The 20238-nt window shown below is 65.4% G+C and overlaps 1 protein-coding gene across 2 annotated transcripts in view; it reads left to right on the forward strand.

Moving 5' to 3' along the window:
- ADAMTSL2 (ADAMTS like 2) overlaps positions 1–19014 on the forward strand; it is a 31307-nt gene extending 12293 nt beyond the window's left edge. Inside the window, exons 10-19 of one of the 2 annotated variants that reach the window (XM_032307825.1) lie at positions 4460–4808; positions 5226–5598; positions 9725–9822; positions 13062–13188; positions 13981–14194; positions 14276–14431; positions 14929–15099; positions 15433–15609; positions 17428–17572; positions 18397–19014. In XM_032307825.1, the coding sequence (XP_032163716.1) occupies positions 4460–4808; positions 5226–5598; positions 9725–9822; positions 13062–13188; positions 13981–14194; positions 14276–14431; positions 14929–15099; positions 15433–15609; positions 17428–17572; positions 18397–18515 (1929 nt within the window). In that variant the 3' untranslated portion in view covers positions 18516–19014. The remainder of the gene's footprint in view (positions 1–4459; positions 4809–5225; positions 5599–9724; positions 9823–13061; positions 13189–13980; positions 14195–14275; positions 14432–14928; positions 15100–15432; positions 15610–17427; positions 17573–18396) is intronic. The other variant, XM_032307826.1, reaches the window with a different exon arrangement.
- Positions 19015–20238: the final 1224 nt, after the last annotated feature.

Here is a 20238-nt window from a genome sequence, read left to right on the forward strand (position 1 = left end):
GGATGTTCTCAGGAGACGAGGTGTGGCGTCTCAGCTGACCCCCCGGGGGTCCTGGGGTTGCAGGGACCCCTCAGAGCCGTGTCAAGTTGAGGCAGAAAGGCCGGAAGCTACGGGGGAAAGGGCGTGACCTTGGGAGAGGCAGGTCTCTGGCTGAGGTTAGTTCCTGGGCCAGGTCTCGCTGCGAACTGTCCAGAGACACTCTGGGCATCTCACTGAACGGCAGGGCCTGGGGACACAGTGCCACACCTGCTCCTGTCCGTCTGCTCTGTGGAACGGGCTTACCTGGGCTCTAGAATTCTGGTCGGCTTCTTCCCAGGGAGCCTCCCAGGAAGGCTGGTGGAACGGACTGCGGCTCGTCGGCGCGTCACGGGGCTGCTGCGGCTCCTAGAATGTGCCTCCTCCCGTAGCCACTCCGGCCAGCCCTCTCCTAGTCTAGGTGGCTCACCTGGCCAGGAGTCCGTGTCCCTCTTACCGAAGGGGTCTAGGCTCCCCTTTCTTACCCAGTTACCCTCCGAAGTGGGCAAGGGGGAGCCGGAGGGGCCCCAGCGGGGAACCGGATACGTTCTCTGCCCCTAGGGTTGAAGCATCCTTGGCGGTCAGGGTTAATTCCGCGCCAGGGCGGCCGCTCCTTTCCCGATGCCGTCCTGACACGAGGCTCCCAGGTGGACCAGGTGGTGGTCAGAGCTCACAGTTGAGTGACATTCTTGCCCTGTCTCCTGCTGACAGCGTCCCTCACCCCCACCCCACCGCCGGCAAGCACAACCTATAGACCTGCAGACCCTCGAGCCCCAGGGCCCGGGAACCCCAGATGCCCGCAGGGGCCCAGGGAAGGGTGACCACTGCGGTGTCCGTTCTGTTTCCCAGACCCATGCAGTCTGCCCACTGGGGACCCGGGACATGGTGTAACAGAGTGTCCCCCCGCCAGGCCCCCCGTTTCCCAGCACCTTGTTCTCAGGCAGGCAGCATCTGCGTGATGCAGCCCGGGGTGGTCCCTGTGGATCTCAGGATCACGTACCCGCGTGGCGCCTCCTTTGCTAGAAAGTAGGTCCCTTTGTCCTATGCAGCGTCCCTGGCAGCCTGTCTCAGCGGATCAAAGGCCCTGTGAGCCCTCGGGTGTGGGCGTGAGGACTTGAGGGCGGGAAAGGCCACCTCAGCATCAGAGAATCAGTCACTTCCCCTGCTGGGATAGAACGTGGTCTCCAGCATTCACCTTGCCCTCAGAGAGCCAATGGCCCCTCAGGGCTGCGAGCTAGCTGGAGGGTCAGTGCCAGACGGCCTGCACCGGACGGAGAGACTTCCCGTCGTGGAAGTAGCTAGTGCTGGCGTGGCGGGTGAGCACCCTTGCCCTTGGGCTACGCCTCGTCTGCCCCTTGCCACCATGGCTGTGCCCATCCCACACCTGCCGTCCGTGGGCGAACGGATGGCAGAGGCTGGCCTGGGTCCACCCGTCACACGGTGGCTCAGCCCCCCCGTGGGGACACTCCCCGCTGTGCGCGGCATCTGACGCCCACGGATCGAGCCCCAGCATCTCCTCCAGACCTTCTCCTCCGCGGTCTTACACCTGGGCCTACAGGACCCCAACCCGCCACCCAAGCCACAGGCCACCCTGCCACGAGTCAGGACATGTCCTCACCTGTGCTGCTCTGCGTTTGCTACAGAGCAGGGCTCGCGCCGCACACACAGCAGGAAGCCCGCTGGGAGGAGTTCCCTCGGCGGCAATTTTGCGAATCCGCCCCTGAATGGGGCCCTCGTGAAGCGGGTCCCGTTTTCAGCTCGTGCCCCACACGGAGTGACCCCACCCAGGCTCGTGAAGCGGGTCCCGTTTTCAGCTCATGCCCCACAAGGAGTGGCCCCCCCCGGGCTCGTGAAGCGGGTCCCGTTTTCAGCTCGTGCCCCACACGGAGTGGCCCCACCCGAGCTCGAGTTTGGTTGTTTCTCTCCTCTGTGACTTCGTCGTCATGGCACCGCGCAGCGGCCGCTCTGAGCGGTAGGTGCTGGGTAGGGGCTCGGAGGCCGAGGGCTTCCATCAGCTGCGATCCAGCCTCTGCCCGGATTGTGCCTCGTCCTGGATGGGACGATGCCGGCTCCCCGTGGACCGCTGCCGGGCCCTCCCGACTGAGTAACTTGGCGGAGTTCGCGCTGGCTGCCCGGGTCCCTTGATGTCCTGGGGTCCCACGGTCCATCTCTAGCAGGCCCGGTACCGTGTCAGAAGCTCTTTTCCAAACACTGCATATTGGTCTGCCGCGGGCAGCACGGCCTTGCTCCAGAACGCCAGGGGACTCCTTTGTCACTGCCTTGTGGAGGCTGCCGGTGCGGTCCGCGTGCTGTCTTTCCCCAGGTCTCTCTGTTACTGTTTGCCCCACTGCCTTGACGGCCACAGAGCCCTTCTCCCCAGGACCCCACTGAGGCCTGGCAACTGCCTCAGGCGTCCAGGATGCGGGTGGGATCAGCATTCCCGGACACGAAATACGCTACGTCCCAAATCCGTCGTAGGGAGGAAGTAAGACGCAATGACGCGATCCTTACTTTCAAGGAGGTGTCCTGGCGCGCCCAAGGCCACCGAGTCCTGGGGTGTTTGCCGGTGGGGGCTGGGCACTGAGTCTTTATAGGGTTGAACATTTGATCCTCCGGAATACAGATGCTTTACCGAGGCCTCCTGGACCATTTCCTGGTCCGCTGGTCCGGTAGACACGATGTTAGCTGTGAAGAAGACCCGTGTGAGGTTCTGTAGAAAGGTCCAGACCCCTTGCACTGTAGGAAGTCGGGGAGCGGGATTTGCTGAACACCGCCCTGGGGCAAAACTGCCAACGTGTACTGTTGTCCGTCCCAGGAACGGAAACCACTCCTCCCTGGTCGGGCTCGAAAAGCAGACATTTGCCCCATGAGCGACCACATGCGATCAGCTTGGGGTCATGCTCATCTGCTCCAGGCAAGCGCCGTCTCTGTCGCAGGGCTGCCGCTGGGGCCCCGGCTTGGGCGGGTATGGGGGGGTCTCCATCGCCCTCCTGGACCTGTCTTGTTTCCATCGGGGCCAAACTGTTGAGTTCGGTGGGGGAGGCGGGGGCCACTGCCTCGTCTTCTTCAGGCTGCCAGGAGTGACCCTAATCTCTGTAATTTCCCCAGGATGCAATATTGTTTTCGATTTGCTTTCTCAGATGGGGATGGGGAGGGGCTTGGGCCCATGAGCTTCCGCTTAGCTCTCCCCGCTATAGTAGCTCTTACCTGATGGGCTGAGGAGCCGACTACCGCCATGAACTTGGGAACCGGGGAAGCCTTGCTTCCAGCAGATACACAGTGAGCCAGACTTGGGCCATAGTTGGGCCACTAGTCCCCCATATGCCCTCACACTCACAGGGGCCAGGGATGATGGCTTGGGTCCCTGATTAACCGTGACAACCCGGACCCTGATTCGCTAATACCGACCCATTTCTCCAGCGAACCTTAACTGTCAGTGACGGTCGGCTCTTCGGGAGAAGAGCAGGGAGCGTCGTTACCCTATAAACTTGTGGCCTTCTTCCAAGGCCCTGGCCGTTGGTCAGTGGTTTGTGGGTCTGAATGCCGGCCCTGGAAATCCGGTGGAGATGGGATTTCCCGGGGCAGCTGCCCTCGGTCCCTTGAATATTCATCCTTGATTCTCTTTCGAGCTTATAGATCAAGAAGCTGGTTTTCTGGGCTGGTTTATTTGTCCCCTGGGAGACCTTTGTCCTCCTGGCTGTGTGCAGAGGTCTCTGTGGGACAGGCCTCCTGGCAGCCGGCCTTGTTGCGACGATTGTGGGGATTCTGGTTATACGACGGTGTGTCCTGCCGTCTGCTGTGGTCCGTGGACACTGAACGGCATCCCTCCTTGTCCCTCCAAGTGATGCCAGCGCGTCCTCACAGGCACAGTTCCTTTCACGCTGGAGAACAGAGGGTCCCCCCGGGTGCTCCTGTGGGAAACGGTCGCTCGGAGGGATCTGCCGCCTTTCCTTAACGCCCCCACCGTCTGCCAGGGCCTCACCCTTCACTTAGCGTTGGCCCCCTTTCTCCAAGCCTCCTAGAACTACCCCGGCGGCAGGTTAGCACTTTCTCCCAGAGCTACACCCGTGGGATTTCTGGCCTGTGGTGAGAATCAAAAGCAGATCGGGTTATAGTCGGCTTTGTGACTCGTAGAACATCCTCCGGGCACCTGCCACGGCCTGTACCTGGGGAGGACAGCTCCCTCCGCCCGTCCCGGGGTGTGCCCCTGCTCCCCAGGCTTTGGGTCGGGCTGCCTGAGGGGTGAGGGGCAACCCGGGTGGAACCCCCTTCTTTGGTCCGGGGTGAGTCCCTGGGAAGGGCTCCGCTGCGGGCCACGGCCGGAAACGCGTCTGGCAGCTCGGGACAAAAGTGCATCTTTGCCCTCGGGGCTGGGGGTGCGGAACCTCGGCGCCCCTCCAGGCTCGTGTGGAAGGGGCGGGGTCCCAATTCCTCTCCCCCGCAGGTGTGGAACCAGAACGGCAAGAGCCCCTCCATCACCTTCGAGTACACGCTGCTGCAGCCGCCGCACGCCCACCGCCTACAGCCCGTCTACTACAGCTTCTCCGAGCCCGCCTCTGAGAGCGCAGAGAGCCAGGAGCTGGACGGCGCCGCGCTGCTGGGCTTCCTGCGGCACAACGGCTCCTTCTACGGCCAGACCTCCTCCGAGCGCCTGGGCCTGGACAACCGGCTGTTCGGCCACCTGGGCCCGGGGATTGAGCTGGGTCTGAGCAAAGGCCAGGAGACCAACGAGGTGTGCGAGCAGGCCGGCGGCGGGGCCTGTGAGGGGCCTCCCAGAGGCAAGGGCTTCCGAGGTAACCAGGAGCGACAGGCTGGGGCGGGGGCTTCCTAGGAAGAAGGGGGTCTTCTGTCCCCAGCAGCCCCGCAGACGGGAGGCTTGCTACGTGTGTCTTCCTGGGACAGGCAGGCCCATTTCAGATAAGCTCACGTGCTGAGGTCCAGGCCAGTGGGAGCTCTGGGGGGACCCTATTTAATCCACGGTGGAATCAAGCAGATTTTCCTGCCAGAGGGTGTCCGGGCCGGCTTGCACATGCACCTTTACTTGGCACCCTGCACCCCGTCCCTTGGGCAGAAACCTGCCTCTGGGGGGCTCCCGGTTCGGGTCTTTGCTGCCGGCCACACCAGCCCCCCTCCTGCCCCCTGCTCCCAGGGGCAGCCCTCGCGCCCACACGAGGGAGCGCTTGAGAGTGAGCTACCTGTCTCCCTCATAGACGGCAATGCCACTGGGACGGCTCTCGCGGGGGACAAGGATGACCAGGAGGTGGACGCACGTCTCGCCTCTCAGCGGCTCCTCTCTGCCAATGTCATCTCCGACCAGCTCTTGGGCGCAGGGTCTGACTCCAGGGAGCTCCCCTTCAACGAGACTGGCAACAGCATCTTCGCGCCGGGCGGGCCGAGGAGCCCGGCAGCCGAGAGCCTGTACGCGGACTACGAGGAGAACGGAGGGGGCGGTGCTTATCTGCTCAATGGGTCCTACCTGGAGCTGCACAGCGACGGCATGACCAACGTGTCCTCCGAGGCCCCGTTCCCCAACGCCAGTGCCAGCCTCCCCACGTCGGCCGGGAACCGGACGCACAAGGCCAGGTAGGGCTGGAGCTGCCGGGCGAGGCTCGTCGGGTGAGGCCAGACCCTGGGGCGGAGGCGGAGAGCCCTTCCTGCGCAGGCTCCTGCCCCCCGGGATCTGAGGAGGCGGCAGAAGCCTGGCTTTTAGGGAGCCCTTCCCGCCAGTTTGGACCGTGAGTCAGAGGGGGTGCCGAGCGCCCATGTGTGACCCCAGCTCTGGTTCAGGAGAACCATTCTGAGGGGTCATCGTGAGCCAAGCTCGGGCCAAGCATCCACGCGCATGGAAACACCTGTCACAACACTGTGTCGGACAGTGATAGGGACCCAGAGGGAGTTGTGCCGTGGAGCCCAAAGGCCTGGGATCCGGCGGGTGCTCCAGGCTCCTCAGTGCGTGTGGAGTGGCTCGGCTCGACCCTCCCTGCAGGCCAGAGAGGAAACGGGAAAAGGTCCAGTGGGGCCTCGGCGAGTGGCCAGACCCCAGAATCAGGCCTTGGGAATAAGTCCTTCTGCTTCAGGGGCTGGAGGTACCCCTAGGATATGTCAACCAAGGGTCTACCTGGGGCCAGGGCCCCAGAGCTGGGACACACCTGGAGACACCTGCACAGTCACAGCTGGCTCTGGGTTGGAGGCTGTTGGGAGCAGCGTGGCCCCAGTCCTGCTGCTATCCCGGCCAGGAGACAATCCCTGGTGACAAGTCCCTTGTGCTGTCGATGGCCACCATGGAGGGTCTCTTGCTGTTCCCCAGAAGCTCGGGGAGCAGCTCCAGCTGTTTCAAGCAGAGCGAGTCAGGCTCGGCTGTCGCTGGTGGAGGCGGCGGGGCGGGGGTGCTGGAGGTGGGAAGCACTTGGCGGTTTCTGTTTTGTCTCTGGAGACCCACCCGAACCCCCGGCTTTAGACCTCAAACAGGAATGGGGCTGAGGGTGCGGAGGTGGGCTTCCTTGGGACCCTGGAGGACTGGGTTTAATAGAAGGTTTGGGCTTCACTCACAAGGTGACATGGTCGGGGTGACCCTCTCACCCGTGAGCCTGGGGACAAGAGCAGCAAAGTGGCCTCCCTCTGGGTGGAATTCTTTGCAAATGTGGACAGTGAAGCTTCTGAGGCTGCCCTTCTTCCCGCGGGGCCCGCCAGGGCTGTCTGCCCACCTGCCTAGAGACCCGCAAGCTTGCAGGGTATGGGGCCTGGGGGCACGTGGGACCCAGCGGCGGGAGGGGCGGTGAGCTTTGCTTCTAGGAGCACGTCGAGTCAGAGAGTGGGGTCCAGGGGCAAAGGGCCGGTGTTCACCACGAGCCAGCACCCGGGGGGACAGCCGGTTCCTGAAGCCTCTGAGCCTGGTCTCCATGTCTTTCGCTGCCCTCTTGTCGGCTCCAGGCCTGCCTGGAGGGTGACGGTCTATCCCCAGGGGAAGCCCCGGATGAGGACTCGGGAAACAGAACCGGCAGTAGCGCGGAACCTCCAGCGTGGGGCCGGGGTCCTTGCAGGCGCCCGAGACGGTTGGCGTCCCTTTCTGAATGGCCTTCTTGGGGCGGCGCAGAGGCCCGGCTGCCTCGTGCGGCTCACTGCGCGGAGAGAGCTCAGGAAGGCGCATCGGGGCCCCCGGCCACCGTCCCGACTTCCTGCGTGACTCAGGCGTGTCTCCTGTCCACTCCCGGCTTCCGTTTCCGCATCCCCAAGTGCGGGGCTAGGAGGACGCCCCAGGGCCTGCCGGTTGGGCAGCCCGGGATCCCCAGGCCAGACCACGAACACACGAGCTTTTGGGTCCTTAAGCCACGTAGACAGTGTCTCCCCTGCCCCAAACCCAGACGACTGTTCCCCCTTCCCCTGCCCCGGGGCCTCCTGGGCCATAGGGATTGATAGGATTGATTGTGGCCACTCAGCCAGCCTGGCCGGTCCCAGGCGGACCTGGGGAGATGCGGCGGCGCCAGCCCCAGCCATTGCCCGTCAAAGGATGCTGCTGCTGGGAGACCAAAGATGGTTTTTGGAGATAAAGGGCCCAGGGAGGCCGTGGGGAAACCAGCAGGCCAAAATAGCCCGGCCGGCGCGCTGTCCAAACACAGGAAGTTGTGTCTGCTCCGAGAGGCCGAAATCAAAGGGGCAGCTCAGAAAGGAAAGGTTATTTTCATCTCTGCCGAGCAGCCACAAACAATCAAGGGAGGCCCCTTGGTCACCAGGCGCAGATGCTGGGAACCAGCACACGGGGACTTAGCACCCCCCACCCCCCCACTAGCCCCGGAGCGGGCAGAACGGCACCAGGCTTGCTGGTTCGCTTGTAAACAAGAGACTCGGCCACTGTCTGAGCGCGTCTGGCCGAGAGGGGCAGCACTCTCTTCCTTCCAAAAGGAGGCAGGAGAGGCGTGGGTGGCGCAGAGATCCTGGGGGTGTTTTCCTCCTGGGGCGCTCACTCCTTCCAAGAACAGAAGCTGGCAGGCGCGCTGCGGTGTTGGGCACGGGCGCACTGGGTTTTCTAGAGGGGCTCTGGTGGCCTGATGTGGGCCGTGGGAGAGAGAAGCGTGGGCAGCCCCTCCAGAAATACAATTTGTGTTTCAGCCCCGAAGGGTTATTTTGAAGCCGGCTGCTCGCTCGCGTGCTCTCTCTCTCTCTCTCTAGTCGGAATGAGTCACGCAGCCTGCTGGCTAAGGAGTGTGTAATTAGTTGAAGATAGTACAGCTTCCCCATGGGGGGGTGGGCACGGGTGGGATCTTTTCATCTTTCTTGTTCTCGGGGAGAATTTAAAGTCACGGAAAGGGGGGCACCCGGGGAGCCAGGTTCCAGTCCTCCCAGCCAGGCACTGGGACGGGGGCTCCCTGGCCCTTCCTCCCCGGAGGACTTGTGCAGGGCAGCTGGGGCTCCCTTCCAGGTTCCTGTGGGTCCCTTGCTCTGAGATGACAAGGTCTTAGGTGGGTGAGGGGCCCAAGCACTTCTTCTCGCTCTTAAGGAGGAGGGAGGGGAACCTCCCCCCGCCCTGGAGGTCCGTGAGACGGAAGGGCTGGCTGTTGGCTGTGAAGTCACCAGGTGAGGGGCTCGGTGGCTTTAGCAACATGTGCCTTCAGGGCCACGTTCCCCGAGAGTGGACCGTGGGGCTGGTCCACGCAGCAAACCCGGAAGCAGAGCGAGCTCCCAGTTGAATCCAAACCAATGTCTCGGTCGCAGAGGCGACGGGCAAGCCCTTCAGAGCATGCGCCCTGGGACCTGTACTGAGCCCGGCCACCGAGGGAGCCGCAGGTCCCCGTGAAGGGACCTGGGAACGTGCCCACGTGGACGCCTCGTGGAAGGGTGGCGGCTCGGGGCAGTCGTCAGCCGGCCCCCACGGGCGTGAAGGGCAGGGGCGCGGGGCAGCAGAGCAGTGTCCGGTGTGCCAGCGGCGCCCCACGTCCCCTTCTGGGGGCCGCCCTCCAGCGCCGGTGGCCACACCTTGGAGCCGAGTCTGGGGCGCCGCTTCCCTCCTCCCCCGCTGAGCCCAAACCCGGCCTGCACGGCGGATACGGAGGCCCCAGCACACCAACTGGTTCAAAGAAGCAAACAGTCCTAACAATAGTTGGCTTCAGCCGCCCGGGCTCTGGCCAAGAATCATAGCTGGTCGCTGGCACGGCCTCAGCTCCCTCTCCCTGCACAACAGCCATCGCAGACCTGGGCAGAGGCGTCTGGAGGGGACCGGCCACTCCCCTGTCTGCCGCTGGGCTTTGCTGTTTTGATCCTGGGAGGCCGAACGGCCAGTGTCCGCGTTCAGGCTGCGTCCTGAGACGGCACGTTCTCAGCGTGGAAGGGGCCTTCCGCGTCCCTTGCGGGGCAGTGGAGGAAAGCGGCTCGCTTGCCCGGGCTGGGAGGCGGCCGCGCGGAGCCAGCACGTGTGCGGGGAGCCGCGGCCATGCGGCTGAGCCCCGAACTCGCCCCCAGCCTGCAGCCGGGGCCGCTGCCGTGCCGTGTGCCGGGACGGCCCCCGGGCGAGGACAGAGAGAGGCCAACGTCTGCTGCTCCCAAAACGTGCCTCCCTGCGGTGCCGCCTCCCGTCCCCTGTTCTGGACAGCACACGGGCTGACTCTGACGGTGTAGACTCTGCCCGGGGCCAGGGCAGGCTCGCTATTCCCTGGGGGCACGGCCTGGGGGCCCAGAGCCCCTCCGGGAGTGCTCACGCCCTCTCCGCACCTTTCAGGACCAGGCCTAAGACGCGCAAGCAGGGCGTGAGCCCGGCGGACATGTACCGGTGGAAGCTCTCGTCACACGAGCCCTGCAGTGCCACCTGTGCCACAGGTACGGGCCGCCGGACGGGCCACACACGCTCAGCCTGCCTGCACCGGGGTGGGGTGGGGTGGGGGGAAGCTGCGGGCCCCCTTGCCCCCGGGAGCTTATCTCCTGATTTCCTGATGGGAACGGCATTGTGAGGGGACAGGAGTCGGCGTCCTCCGGCTCCCAGGGGCCGCACCAGACCACAGTCCGGCCTGGCCTCCTGGGGCTCGTGCCGGCTGCCCCCTGCACACCGTTGTCCGCCGTTCTTTGTATGGCATTTTGTTAGGGCGGACGTCCTTTTGGTTGAAAGTTAGACCGCCCAAGTGGTATGGATTTTACTTCTGTTCACAGCAGTTGAGGAAGGGGAGCTCGACCCACGGGGGCCGGGGGCAGAGTCGAGGACCCTGTCAGGGGAGCAGCTGGGAACAGAGACCCACCCCCAACCCCCACCCCCGCCTCGGTCGCTCCTAGACAGACAGACACATGTGGTCAGTTACAAGTGTTGAGCTGAGGTTCGGGCCCGCGTCTGTCTGCCCACGCGGCCGGCCACCTCCGCGCTGGGACCCGGGCTTCCCTCCCCGGGGGCTGCTACAAGTTCAGAGTCAGACCCAGGGCCCGCGCCCGAGGGAAGCATTGCAGGGAGACCCCGAGGGCCGCCTCGCCCGCGCCTGCGACTTCGTATTTGGGTCAACACCCGGGGCAGCTGCTCGAAGTGTGTGATGCCCCAACCCCGTCCCACAGCCCCACATCGGCCTCTGCCATCTCTGGCCTGCGGGGGGATGAGATGAGGCAGGCCGCGGGTGGTCGGGGCGGGCTCACGTGCGCCTCCTGCAGCCCTGGTTAGCATAGGAGATGCCCCGGGGGAGGAGCTCGCACATGGGCACCGCCTCCACGACGGCCACCCTCCGCTGCCCCCCCGAGAGAGCCTGCTCAGCGGGCTGACCCGAGGGGGCTGGGCACGTGGGGGCGGGGGGTCAGGTTTGCCAGAGGCTGTCTCAGCAGTGCACAGACGGGGCCGGACAGAGCCGCCCGGTCTCCCGGACGCTGCGGGTGTTGGAGTTGTCCTGACATTCTGTGTCCGGGAGCCTCTTGTTTCCCTCCCAGAGGCAGGGCTCCCTGCGGAGCTGACAGTGCTTGAGATGGGGTGGGGGGGCAGTGCCTGGCCCTGGGCAGAAGACAGTCCCCAGCAAGGACACAGAGCCACTTTTCCTGGGTCACAGAGCGGCCAGGCAGGGGACGGGCTGGCTCTGCCTCTTGTGAACCAAGGGACACGGGAGGGCGAAAGAAGAAGGGAGGCCGACAGACAGGCCGGGCTCTGCTCTAGGACGCGCTCTCCTTTACCCGAGGCTCCCCGTCACCAGGAAGGCACCCGGCTCCGCCCAGGTGGCCAGAGGCAGAAATGGCCGAGGCGGGTTCCTGCTGAATAGCCCCCCGGCCACCACCTCTTGTACACGCCACCGAATTGGAAGCTTGTGACTCTGGCCAGCTACTCTGGAAACCCCATTCTGTAGGGTGCCGAGGCCGGGCCAGGTGGTAGTGGGGTCACGCGCCTTCTGGGGCCCACGGAGTCTGTGCGGGATCACAGGCACACAGCAGGGGCCCCTTGGCACCTCCGGGGTGAGGGCTGGGAGTGGTGGGCCCGGTGGGCCCTGAGCCCCGTCCCCTGCCCGTGCAGCACGCCCATCTGTGTTTCATGAGCCCAGGCTCCCTGCTCGCTTTGGCTTAAAGGGAAGGTCCCGTGCGTGAGGAGGTTTGAAAAGCTCTGCACTCGAGACGGATGTGACGAAGTAATCTGGTACCTCGACTCACCCAGGCTCTCAGGGACGTTCCCAACCTGGGGGTGACCACGCTGAGGCCTGGAGAGTCTGACAGTGTTCCTGCGACCCTGCCGTGATGAAGGAGACAAGGAGCTGGGTCTTGAACCCCAGTCCCTTTTGCTCCAGCCCTGCCATGTTCCCGGTCAATGGTGAGGTCTGAATGGATAGTCAGGCACTTGGCAAGGGTCTGCAAGTCCCCAGCGTTGGACCTCCCTGGGCCCCTGAGCTGGTGTCTCCAAGGCCGGGAACATTACCAAGCAGACTTGGCCAGGAAGGGCCCCCTCCTCCCCGCACCCCCACCGGCCCCAAGAGAGGGCAAAAGACGACGCAGCCCAGGGCTGGCCCCGAGGAGCGAGTGATTGTAACCTGGCTCGTCCTCTACGGAAAAAAGAAAAAAAAAAAATCCCCTTGTAGGCTGCTTCCCAGGCAGTTTCATTCCGTCCAGGCCTGGGGCTTGGAGAGACGGCGGCTTTCAGACACGCGCCGCCGGGAAGGGAGGGCTGGGGCTCTCCATCAATGGGGAAATGGATTTCCTCCTGGGGCGCCGGCAGCCCCATTGAGGAGGACTCCGCTGTCTCCGTTACTCAGGGAGGTTGGGTCTCCCCATCTCTCTCTCTCGCACACGCACACCAGCAGCAACAGACCCCAGCCCCACCCGGCCTTCACCGACCCCCTCCAGTCCCACCGCGGCATCCTGCTTCCTTCGCAGGGACACAGCCGCTGCTCAGCGCGTGGGGCCCAGGTGTCCGCGCAGGGGCGCGGCAGGGCTGCCGGGGCAAGAGGACCAGAGGAGGGATGGGGGTTGGGGGAGGGTCAAAGAACCAAGAGTAACGGGCGACAGCCGGCCCGTCACACAGGGTCCCCCGAGGGGATTTACGGAGTGCTGGGGCGCCAAGGGGGGGGAACACACATAGAAGCGGCTCGAGAATGTTCCCGAGAGTCGGCTAAGGGTTCCGCTGTGCCACAGGAGGGCAGGGAGAGTCTGAAGATGGACTGTAGCACCTGGGGGCGGCCCGGCGGGGCCGGAACCACGCGCGCTTCAAACACGGCCGCCCACGTCCGTCCGCCCGCCCACCGGCCCGCTCGACGGGGAGGGGGCTGCTGAAGGAGTGAAGTTGGTCACACGCGGCTGTGCTTCCTCTGGGCTGTAAAGGGCCGGTTTGAGCCCGGGCTTTGTGACAAACGAAGTGGGCGCCCGCTCCGAGCTGGATGGCGCCGGGGTGGGGCTTGCGACGAGGGCTCAGACCCGGAGGCACAGGCGCGGAGAGTTCAGGTCCACGAAGCCCTCGTCCCTGGGCTCTGCCGCTGTTCTAGAAGCCGGTTGTCCCCAGCGCGAGCCGGGGGACCTCTGAGAGGTCGGGTGACCTGTCTGTGCTCGCGTGGCCCACCCGCTGGTCTCCAAGGGACTCGCCTGGGCTCACGGGCCCTTCCTGTGTCCTGAACCAGGGGTCCTGTCGACCTACGCCATGTGTGTGCGCTACGACGGCATAGAGGTGGAGGACAGCTTCTGCGACGCCCTCACCCGTCCGGAGCCCGTCCAGGAGTTCTGCGCCGGGAGGGAGTGCCAGCCCAGGTACCTGCCACCCAGCGCCCTGGGCGGGCGGTGTGGGGGCAGCTGGGGGGCGGCTTTACCTTGGCCCCAAGGAGCAGCAGGAGTTAGCTAGCATCCGGCCCCCACCGCCGGCTTTGTGGGTGGGGGCTGGCGTGGGCGTCCGAAGCTGTTCCGCCCTGTCCCACGCTGCAGCACAAAGGGTCAGAGACTGGGCCCTCAGCACGTTCTCTTCCTAGTCATGACCATGATGGGGTCCCCAGAGGAGCGCAAGGCTACAGGCCTCTCCCCCTCCAGCTTGCCTCATCTGGGCCCTCTGTCTCCTGCATATTTGCTCCCTTCCAAGAAGCTGGTTATGCGCTGGGGCCTGCCCTTGCCCCCCAGGAGCCCTCATAGGGGGCAGCACAGGGCTCGGGGACACTGAAGCATGACCTCGCATAGAAGCAGGGAGGGCACTTTGGGCGGAAGCAACAGTATAGGCCACGGAACAAGGCCAGAACGTGGGTCCTGAAGTGGCGGGAAAGCCAGGGGTTGTGGGGAGGGCGGGTGAGGGAGGCAGATGGAGGTTGTGTGGGCTGCTAGGCAGGGGGGCGGGCGCAGGCTCTGGGCAGGGGCCCCCACGCCTGACCTTGGGTGACTCCCGGGGGGCTCAGGACCTCCACCCTGAGGCCTCACCAGGTCCCGGGGAGGGGGGGTGCTTAGGCCGCCGTGGCCGTGGACGCGGTCGGGGGTACGTTCCCCCCAGGGCCAGGGGTTGCATGGGGTTCCCGCCGCGGGGAAGGGGGCGTCTCTGAGGGCGGCCCCGTCCTGAGGCAGGTGGGAGACCAGCAGTTGGAGTGAGTGCTCGCGCACCTGCGGCGAGGGCTACCAGGTCCGCATCGTGCGCTGCTGGAAGATGCTGTCCCCCGGCTTCGACAGCTCCGTGTACAGTGACCTGTGCGAGGCGGCCGAGGCCGTGCGGCCCGAGGAGCGCAAGACTTGCCGCAACCCGGCGTGCGGGCCGCAGTGGGAGATGTCCGAGTGGTCCGAGGTGAGCGCGCGCGGCCGAGCGGGTCCGCCCAGGGGCCGCGCACGGGCCGCCCTGACCCCGCGCTCCCGCGCCTGCCCGCAGTGCGCCGCCAAGTGTGGGGAGCAGAGCGTGGTGACCCGGGATATCCGCTGCTCGGAGGACGAGAAGCTGTGTGACCCCGACACCAGGCCCGTGGCGGAGAAGGACTGCACGGGCCCCCCCTGCGACCGCCAGTGGACTGTCTCCGACTGGGGCCCGGTGAGGGCAGGGCCCGGCTGGGGCGTGGCGGGCTGGGGAGGGCGGCTGCCACCCCTGCCCGGGGACGGTGGGTCCCCGCCCCTCGCCCTGCGGCCCCTCAGTCTCCCTATTTGTCTCGAGTAAGGACGTGGGGTTCGAACACCCAACCAGCCGCCCTCCCTGCTATTGTGAGGAATCTAACCCTTTCTTGTGACCTCCCCGTCTGTCTCTGGGTCACAGCTGCTCAGCTGCTCACTGGGGTCCCCTGTGGGTGCTGGGTACACGATGACCTTTTTAGGTATTTTAGGTGTGCTTTTCTGTGTCTGTTTTTCACCGAGCATGGAATATTTCTGTAATTAGAACAGAAAATGTTATTTAAAAAGTGGTAGCCATGGCAACTGCTCCCTCCCCCACGCTGCTGCTGCCCGGGGAGCCCGGGAGCCGGTCCTCTCTGGGAACGCAGCAGGTGGGGGGACTTGGAGAGGGCCCCGCCCCTAACCCCAGCCTCCCCCCTGCAGTGCAGCGGGAGCTGCGGCCACGGCCGAATGATCCGGCACGTGTACTGCAAGACGGGCGATGGCCGGGTGGTGCCGGAGTCGCAGTGCCAGACGGAGACCAAGCCTCTGGCCATCCACCCCTGCGGGGACAAGAACTGCCCCGCCCACTGGCTGGCCCAGGACTGGGAGCGGGTGAGTGCCGGGGGCCAGCAGCCATCTGTTCCCGTGACCACCTCGTCTGCCCTCTGGACCCGTGGTTCCCACCAAGCTGCTGCGGGGGGCCCACTGTTCGCCGCATCCGCTTGGGACAAATGGTCACGCGCCATTCTGTTTCAAAACAGTTGGTTTTCTGCACAATTGCTTTTGATCCAATGTGTCTGGGGCCCGATGGTTTTCGACCAAAGAGCTCACCCATCTGCCAGGGGCGCCTTACGGACCGGGCCGTATCCCGTAGTCGCGTGTGCGATGTTCTGGTCCTCCTGGCCTCTGGCCTCTGACCCGGCTCCATCTGTCCCCTGGCCCCAGTGTAACACCACCTGCGGCCGAGGCGTGAAGAAGAGGCTGGTCTTGTGCATGGAGCTGGCCAACGGGAAGCCACAGACCCGCAGTGGCCCTGAGTGCGGGCTCGCCAAGAAGCCCCCCGAGGAGAGCACTTGCTTCGAGAGACCGTGCTTCAAGTGGTACACCAGCCCCTGGTCCGAGGTGAGCACGCCGCCGGCTCCTGCGCTCGCGGCCGGCCCTGCGTTCCGGTCCTGTCGTAAGCGGCCCTCACTCACCCCCGCTGCGCTATCCCCATGTGTCCTTAGCAGCAACGCCCCTCCTGGGCCCCCAGACCTCTCTCCACCTAGTGACCCACCCAGGGACGGGGTGGGGGGGTCCACATGTGGTCTTTGAACGTCCCTGGGGAGGGGGCAGAGAGCGGGAGCCCCGGGGCCAGTGCGGCTGTGGCCAGGCCATGTGACCTGGGGTCTCCAGAGCCTCCGGCCTCCGTGACCTCATGGGCACTCATAATGGGGGGAGCAAGGGGGACACGAGATGGACACTGCGGGGTGTCGCGTGGGACAGGGAGCCTCAGACACTCAGCCGTGATGTTCTGCCGTGTTCCTCGATACACACACCCCAGGCTTCCATGGTCTTGGTCGCTAGGATGATGGAGGCCAAATGCCCCAATCTTAGAGTTCAAGGTGAAGACTTGGGGAGTAAGACAGGGTGAGTCTGGGGGCTCCACGAGTGCCGCGCCCCCACGTGGGCTCAGGGTTCCCCTGGAAAGACTTAAGGTGACGCCAGTCTTGCCCCACATGGGACCTCTGCCTTCTACAGCACCCACGCACGCTCATTCAAGAGCAAACCTCCACTCTGCGTCGCCCACGGGAGGACCCACCTGGGGAGAAGGAAAGGGGCTGAGGGTGGGGTCAAGGTCTGCCCTCCCCTCCCTGGCCTGGCTGGGACGGAGGGTGGGGAGGGCCTCAGGTGGGGCTGAGGGGCTGGTGAGGGAAGAGCCAGCTTCAGAGGACGGGGCGGCTGCGGAGGTGGGCCCGGGGCCTCGCAGGGGCGGGTGCTGTGCTGGGGGTTGGATGCCAAGACCTGGAAGTGAGGGGAGCCACAAAGAGGGAGCAGGTCCCCCCCAAATGGGCTGAGAGCTAGGGGGGACATCCCCGTATTGCCCTGTTGACGATGGGTGGGTGCGGGGTGACTGAGGCGTTGGACCTCTGGCGTCCTGTCCCTGCGGCCGCCCCCCAGGATGCGGGCTCCACAGGCGCTCACTCCTCTCCAGTCCCCCCCGGGCGGAGGGTGCCCTCCGGGGACACAGTCAGAGGCTCCTCAGGGTCCCCGCAGTGGGCGGTCCTCTGCGCCAGTGCCCATCTGACCTCCTCTTGGCCCCGACGCCGGGAGGGGCTGAGTCTAAATCAGTTAAGTGGGGTGAGTCCAGGGCTGGGGCCTTCCCCCCGCTTGGACCCCTTGGGGAACCGAAGGCTCAGGTCCCAGATGTGCCTGGGTGACGCGGGGTCACCCAGAGCCGGGGGAGCGAAAGGGATCCACCGCCCGTCGGATCTTGGAGGCCGGCGGGGCGTCTGGGGTCAGCAGATGTCCCTGGTGTTCAGGGTAGCTCAGCGGGGTTTTCCAAGGGGAACATCTGGACGGGGGAGCCGCGGGGGGGGAGTGGTGACTTTGGAAGATGGGTTTAAGTGGCCCACGACAAACACAGTTATTTTACCGGAAACCAGTGTTCTCCGTCAGCCATGGCCCCGTGAGTCTGGAGTGTTCCGTTCCACGGGCCCTGGGAAAGCTGAAACCGAAGGACCCACCCAGGGACAGTGGGGGGGGGCACGACTGGTAAAGCTGGTAAAGCTGAGTAGCCCTGGGTGGGGACGAGTGTCAGGCCTTGTGACCCCCACCCCTACCCCTGCCAGCGCGCTGCGACTCAGCAGCCTGCGGGGAGGGGTGGGCTCCCTCTTTGGCCAGAAGCCCTGTCTTGCCAGGTGGGGAGGGGGGCTTAGGTCATGCTGTCCCTCTCATCAGTGCACCAAGACCTGTGGTGTGGGCGTGCGGATGCGAGACGTGAAATGCTACCAGGGGACAGACATCGTCCGGGGCTGTGACCCACTGGTGAAGCCTGTTGGCAGGCAGGCCTGTGACCTGCAGCCTTGCCCTACGGAGCCCCCAGGTAAGAGGGGGAGGCCGACAAAGGTGGGCAGAGCCAGAGGCCGAGGGGTGAGCAGGTGTCCACCGAGGCGCCAGGAGGACTCAGTGGTTTAGTGGCTGTGACGGCAAGTCCTACGGGAAGCAAGGCTCCCCCCGCCCACCCCCTGCAGAATGGCTGAGCCTGGCTGGGAGGTGGGGTGGGCAGGACAGCAAGTGAGACCTGACCGGGAGCTGCGCGGAGACGGGCATCTGGCTTCAGGAGGTGGGGCCGACTGTGGGCGAGGTCCCCCAATCCAGGGTGGCTTGGCCTAAACAGGGCGCACAGCTCAGGGGCCGGGCGCAGGAGGCTGGCTGGTGCGGGCCGACGTGGGGCTTGAGTGCCCGGAAAAGGGGCCGGGTGCTGGGCTCCGCGGGGGCACCCGGGAAGGTGATGAGTGGCTTCGTGCCTGCTCAGCAGAGGGGACGCCTGTGTGCCTGTGGGCCTCCTGGGAAGTGAGGTCAAGGTGTCCTCCCGCCCTGGCTCTGGCGTTGCCCTTCCCGTGCACAGGTCAAACCCTGGGGGGGTGCTGGGCCCTCCTGGGGAGCTGCGGCAGGGGCAGAGAGGGCCGGCAGAGGAGCGGTGCTCAAGGGCCCGAGGCGGGCCGGGGGGCCCCACTGCCCCTCACCTGAGATCATGGGCAGGTAGGGGCCACCTGACCCCGGGTGTTCCGCTGCCTGGACCACCCGCGAGGAGCCCCAGTTCCCGCAGATGGGGAGATGAGGTGGGGGTCCGGTCCTGTTGAGTTCTCACCCCCCGGCCGTCTCTGATGCCCGCCTCCCCTCCCCCACACCGTGTCCCTCCCCCAGATGACAGCTGCCAGGACCAGCCTGGCACCAACTGTGCCCTGGCCATCAAGGTGAACCTCTGCGGCCACTGGTACTACAGCAAGGCGTGCTGCCGCTCCTGCAGACCCCCGCACGCCTAGGCCCTGGGCCGCCCCTCGGACACCCGAGCGCCCCGCCCCTGGGGGCCCCCCACGGACACCCTTCCGGAGGGCGCCGGGCTGTGAAGACCCGCCCTGAGCCTCTGTTCTCCCCCCGGGGATGGAGAGCACTCCAGCAGAGCCGCCCCTGCCTGGGAAGGCGTTTGTTTGTGGTTCCCACCTGCAGCCCCCGGCCCGGCGCCCGGCCCCCCCGGAGGAGCCTGGGAACGTCCTCTCCCGCCGCGGGGAGACGGGGTCGAGGAGGGCTGCGGCGGTCGGGGGTCCGGAGGCCACCTCGGACCCGGATCCTGTCTAGGGGAGCTCCTTCCAGAGGAGTCGTATCTCGCACTAGCATCCACTTGCCTCGTTACACGAAGCTGCCACGCGCACGAGGGACCCGCTGCACTTTACGCCCCGGGAGGAGGCACTGTTCCTCACGCTAGGGTATGGTCGTCTGTCAGTACTCCTGTATGTCAATAAAGTGGTCGTATTTATGGTGGCATCATGGGCTCCTGGTGGCTCTGGCAGGAGGGGTGGGGTGGAGTCGGGCTCGGAGAGCCAGGCCGTCCAGCCCGTCCAGCTGGCGAGTTCCGGAAGGTTTGCTGAGGCCACAGGCAGAGCTGCAGCGTCTCCCTGGAGAGGTCCCGTCGGGGGCAAGCAGAGAGATGTGGGGCCCCTGTGGGGGTGGGGGGGGGGCATCAGGACTCTGATGTACTCAGAACAGAGCCAGTCTCATGGCCACTCGCTGGTGTGGAAGCTGGGGACGGGGTTCGGGGGTCTGGAGGGATTGCGTGTCCTGAACCTCGGGAGAAAAGCCCCCGCCTCTGGGTGTGTGCAGGGAAATCAGGCAGGTGGGGCACTCAGGAACGCCCTCCGTTGCTACTATTTCTGGATCTCGTAGAAGGGCTACTTAATCTGGATTTCGCGGGGGGGGGCAGGAGGGCTTCCCGGAGGAGGTGATATTTAGGCCAGTCCGGCAACAGGAGTCCTTCCCCTGGATGAAGGGGTGGGGAAGGGCGTGCAGAAGAGGAAGCAGCAAGCACAAAGCCTCGGGGTGGGGGGCGTGGGGAGATGCTGAAAGCAACCTGCTCTGGCTTCGGTGGAGGGAAGGACCGGGGTGTCCACCCGTCGCTGGATGGGAGAGGGCCGCAGGGCCCAGGAGGCTACAGGAATTGTCTCCTTCAGGGACGGGTGGCTTCCCTGGGATGCACAGCCTGCTGCTCCCCAAACCGGGGCCAGAGTAGGGTCACCGCACGGTGTTCAGGATGGCATTAGGGGGGCTGTTATAGGGGTGGTTGGTAAAGGCCACTGAGGCCGTGGGGTCCCCAGCTCAGCTCCAGGAGAGGTGGGTCACCTCAGCCCAGGGGTCTGGGCCCCCGATGCACCCTGCTGCTGTGCCCTGTTGTCACCCTCTCCTCTCCCTCCCCCCACCTTGGCCTGCCCCCCCACCCCCCGCTTTCCAGCAACATGTGCACTCACTGTGGGCCGGGCTCTGTGTCACACGTGCCCTAAGAGCCCCGTGGAGCGGGCATCCATCTCACCCCACCGTGTTGCCGCTAGCACAGGCCCAGAGACCATCCAGCCCTCGTCCCAGGTGACCCAGCCCGTCTCCTCTGCCCTGTGCTCCAGGACCTCAGCGTCTAGGCCAGTGGCTCCCAGCCCCGGCCCATAGACACGACTGCTCTGGGAAACACCCTGAGACGCGGCGTGCTGGGGCCGACCTCGG

This window comes from Mustela erminea, chromosome 12, assembly GCF_009829155.1.
Source record: "Mustela erminea isolate mMusErm1 chromosome 12, mMusErm1.Pri, whole genome shotgun sequence".
NCBI lineage: Eukaryota > Metazoa > Chordata > Mammalia > Carnivora > Mustelidae > Mustela > Mustela erminea.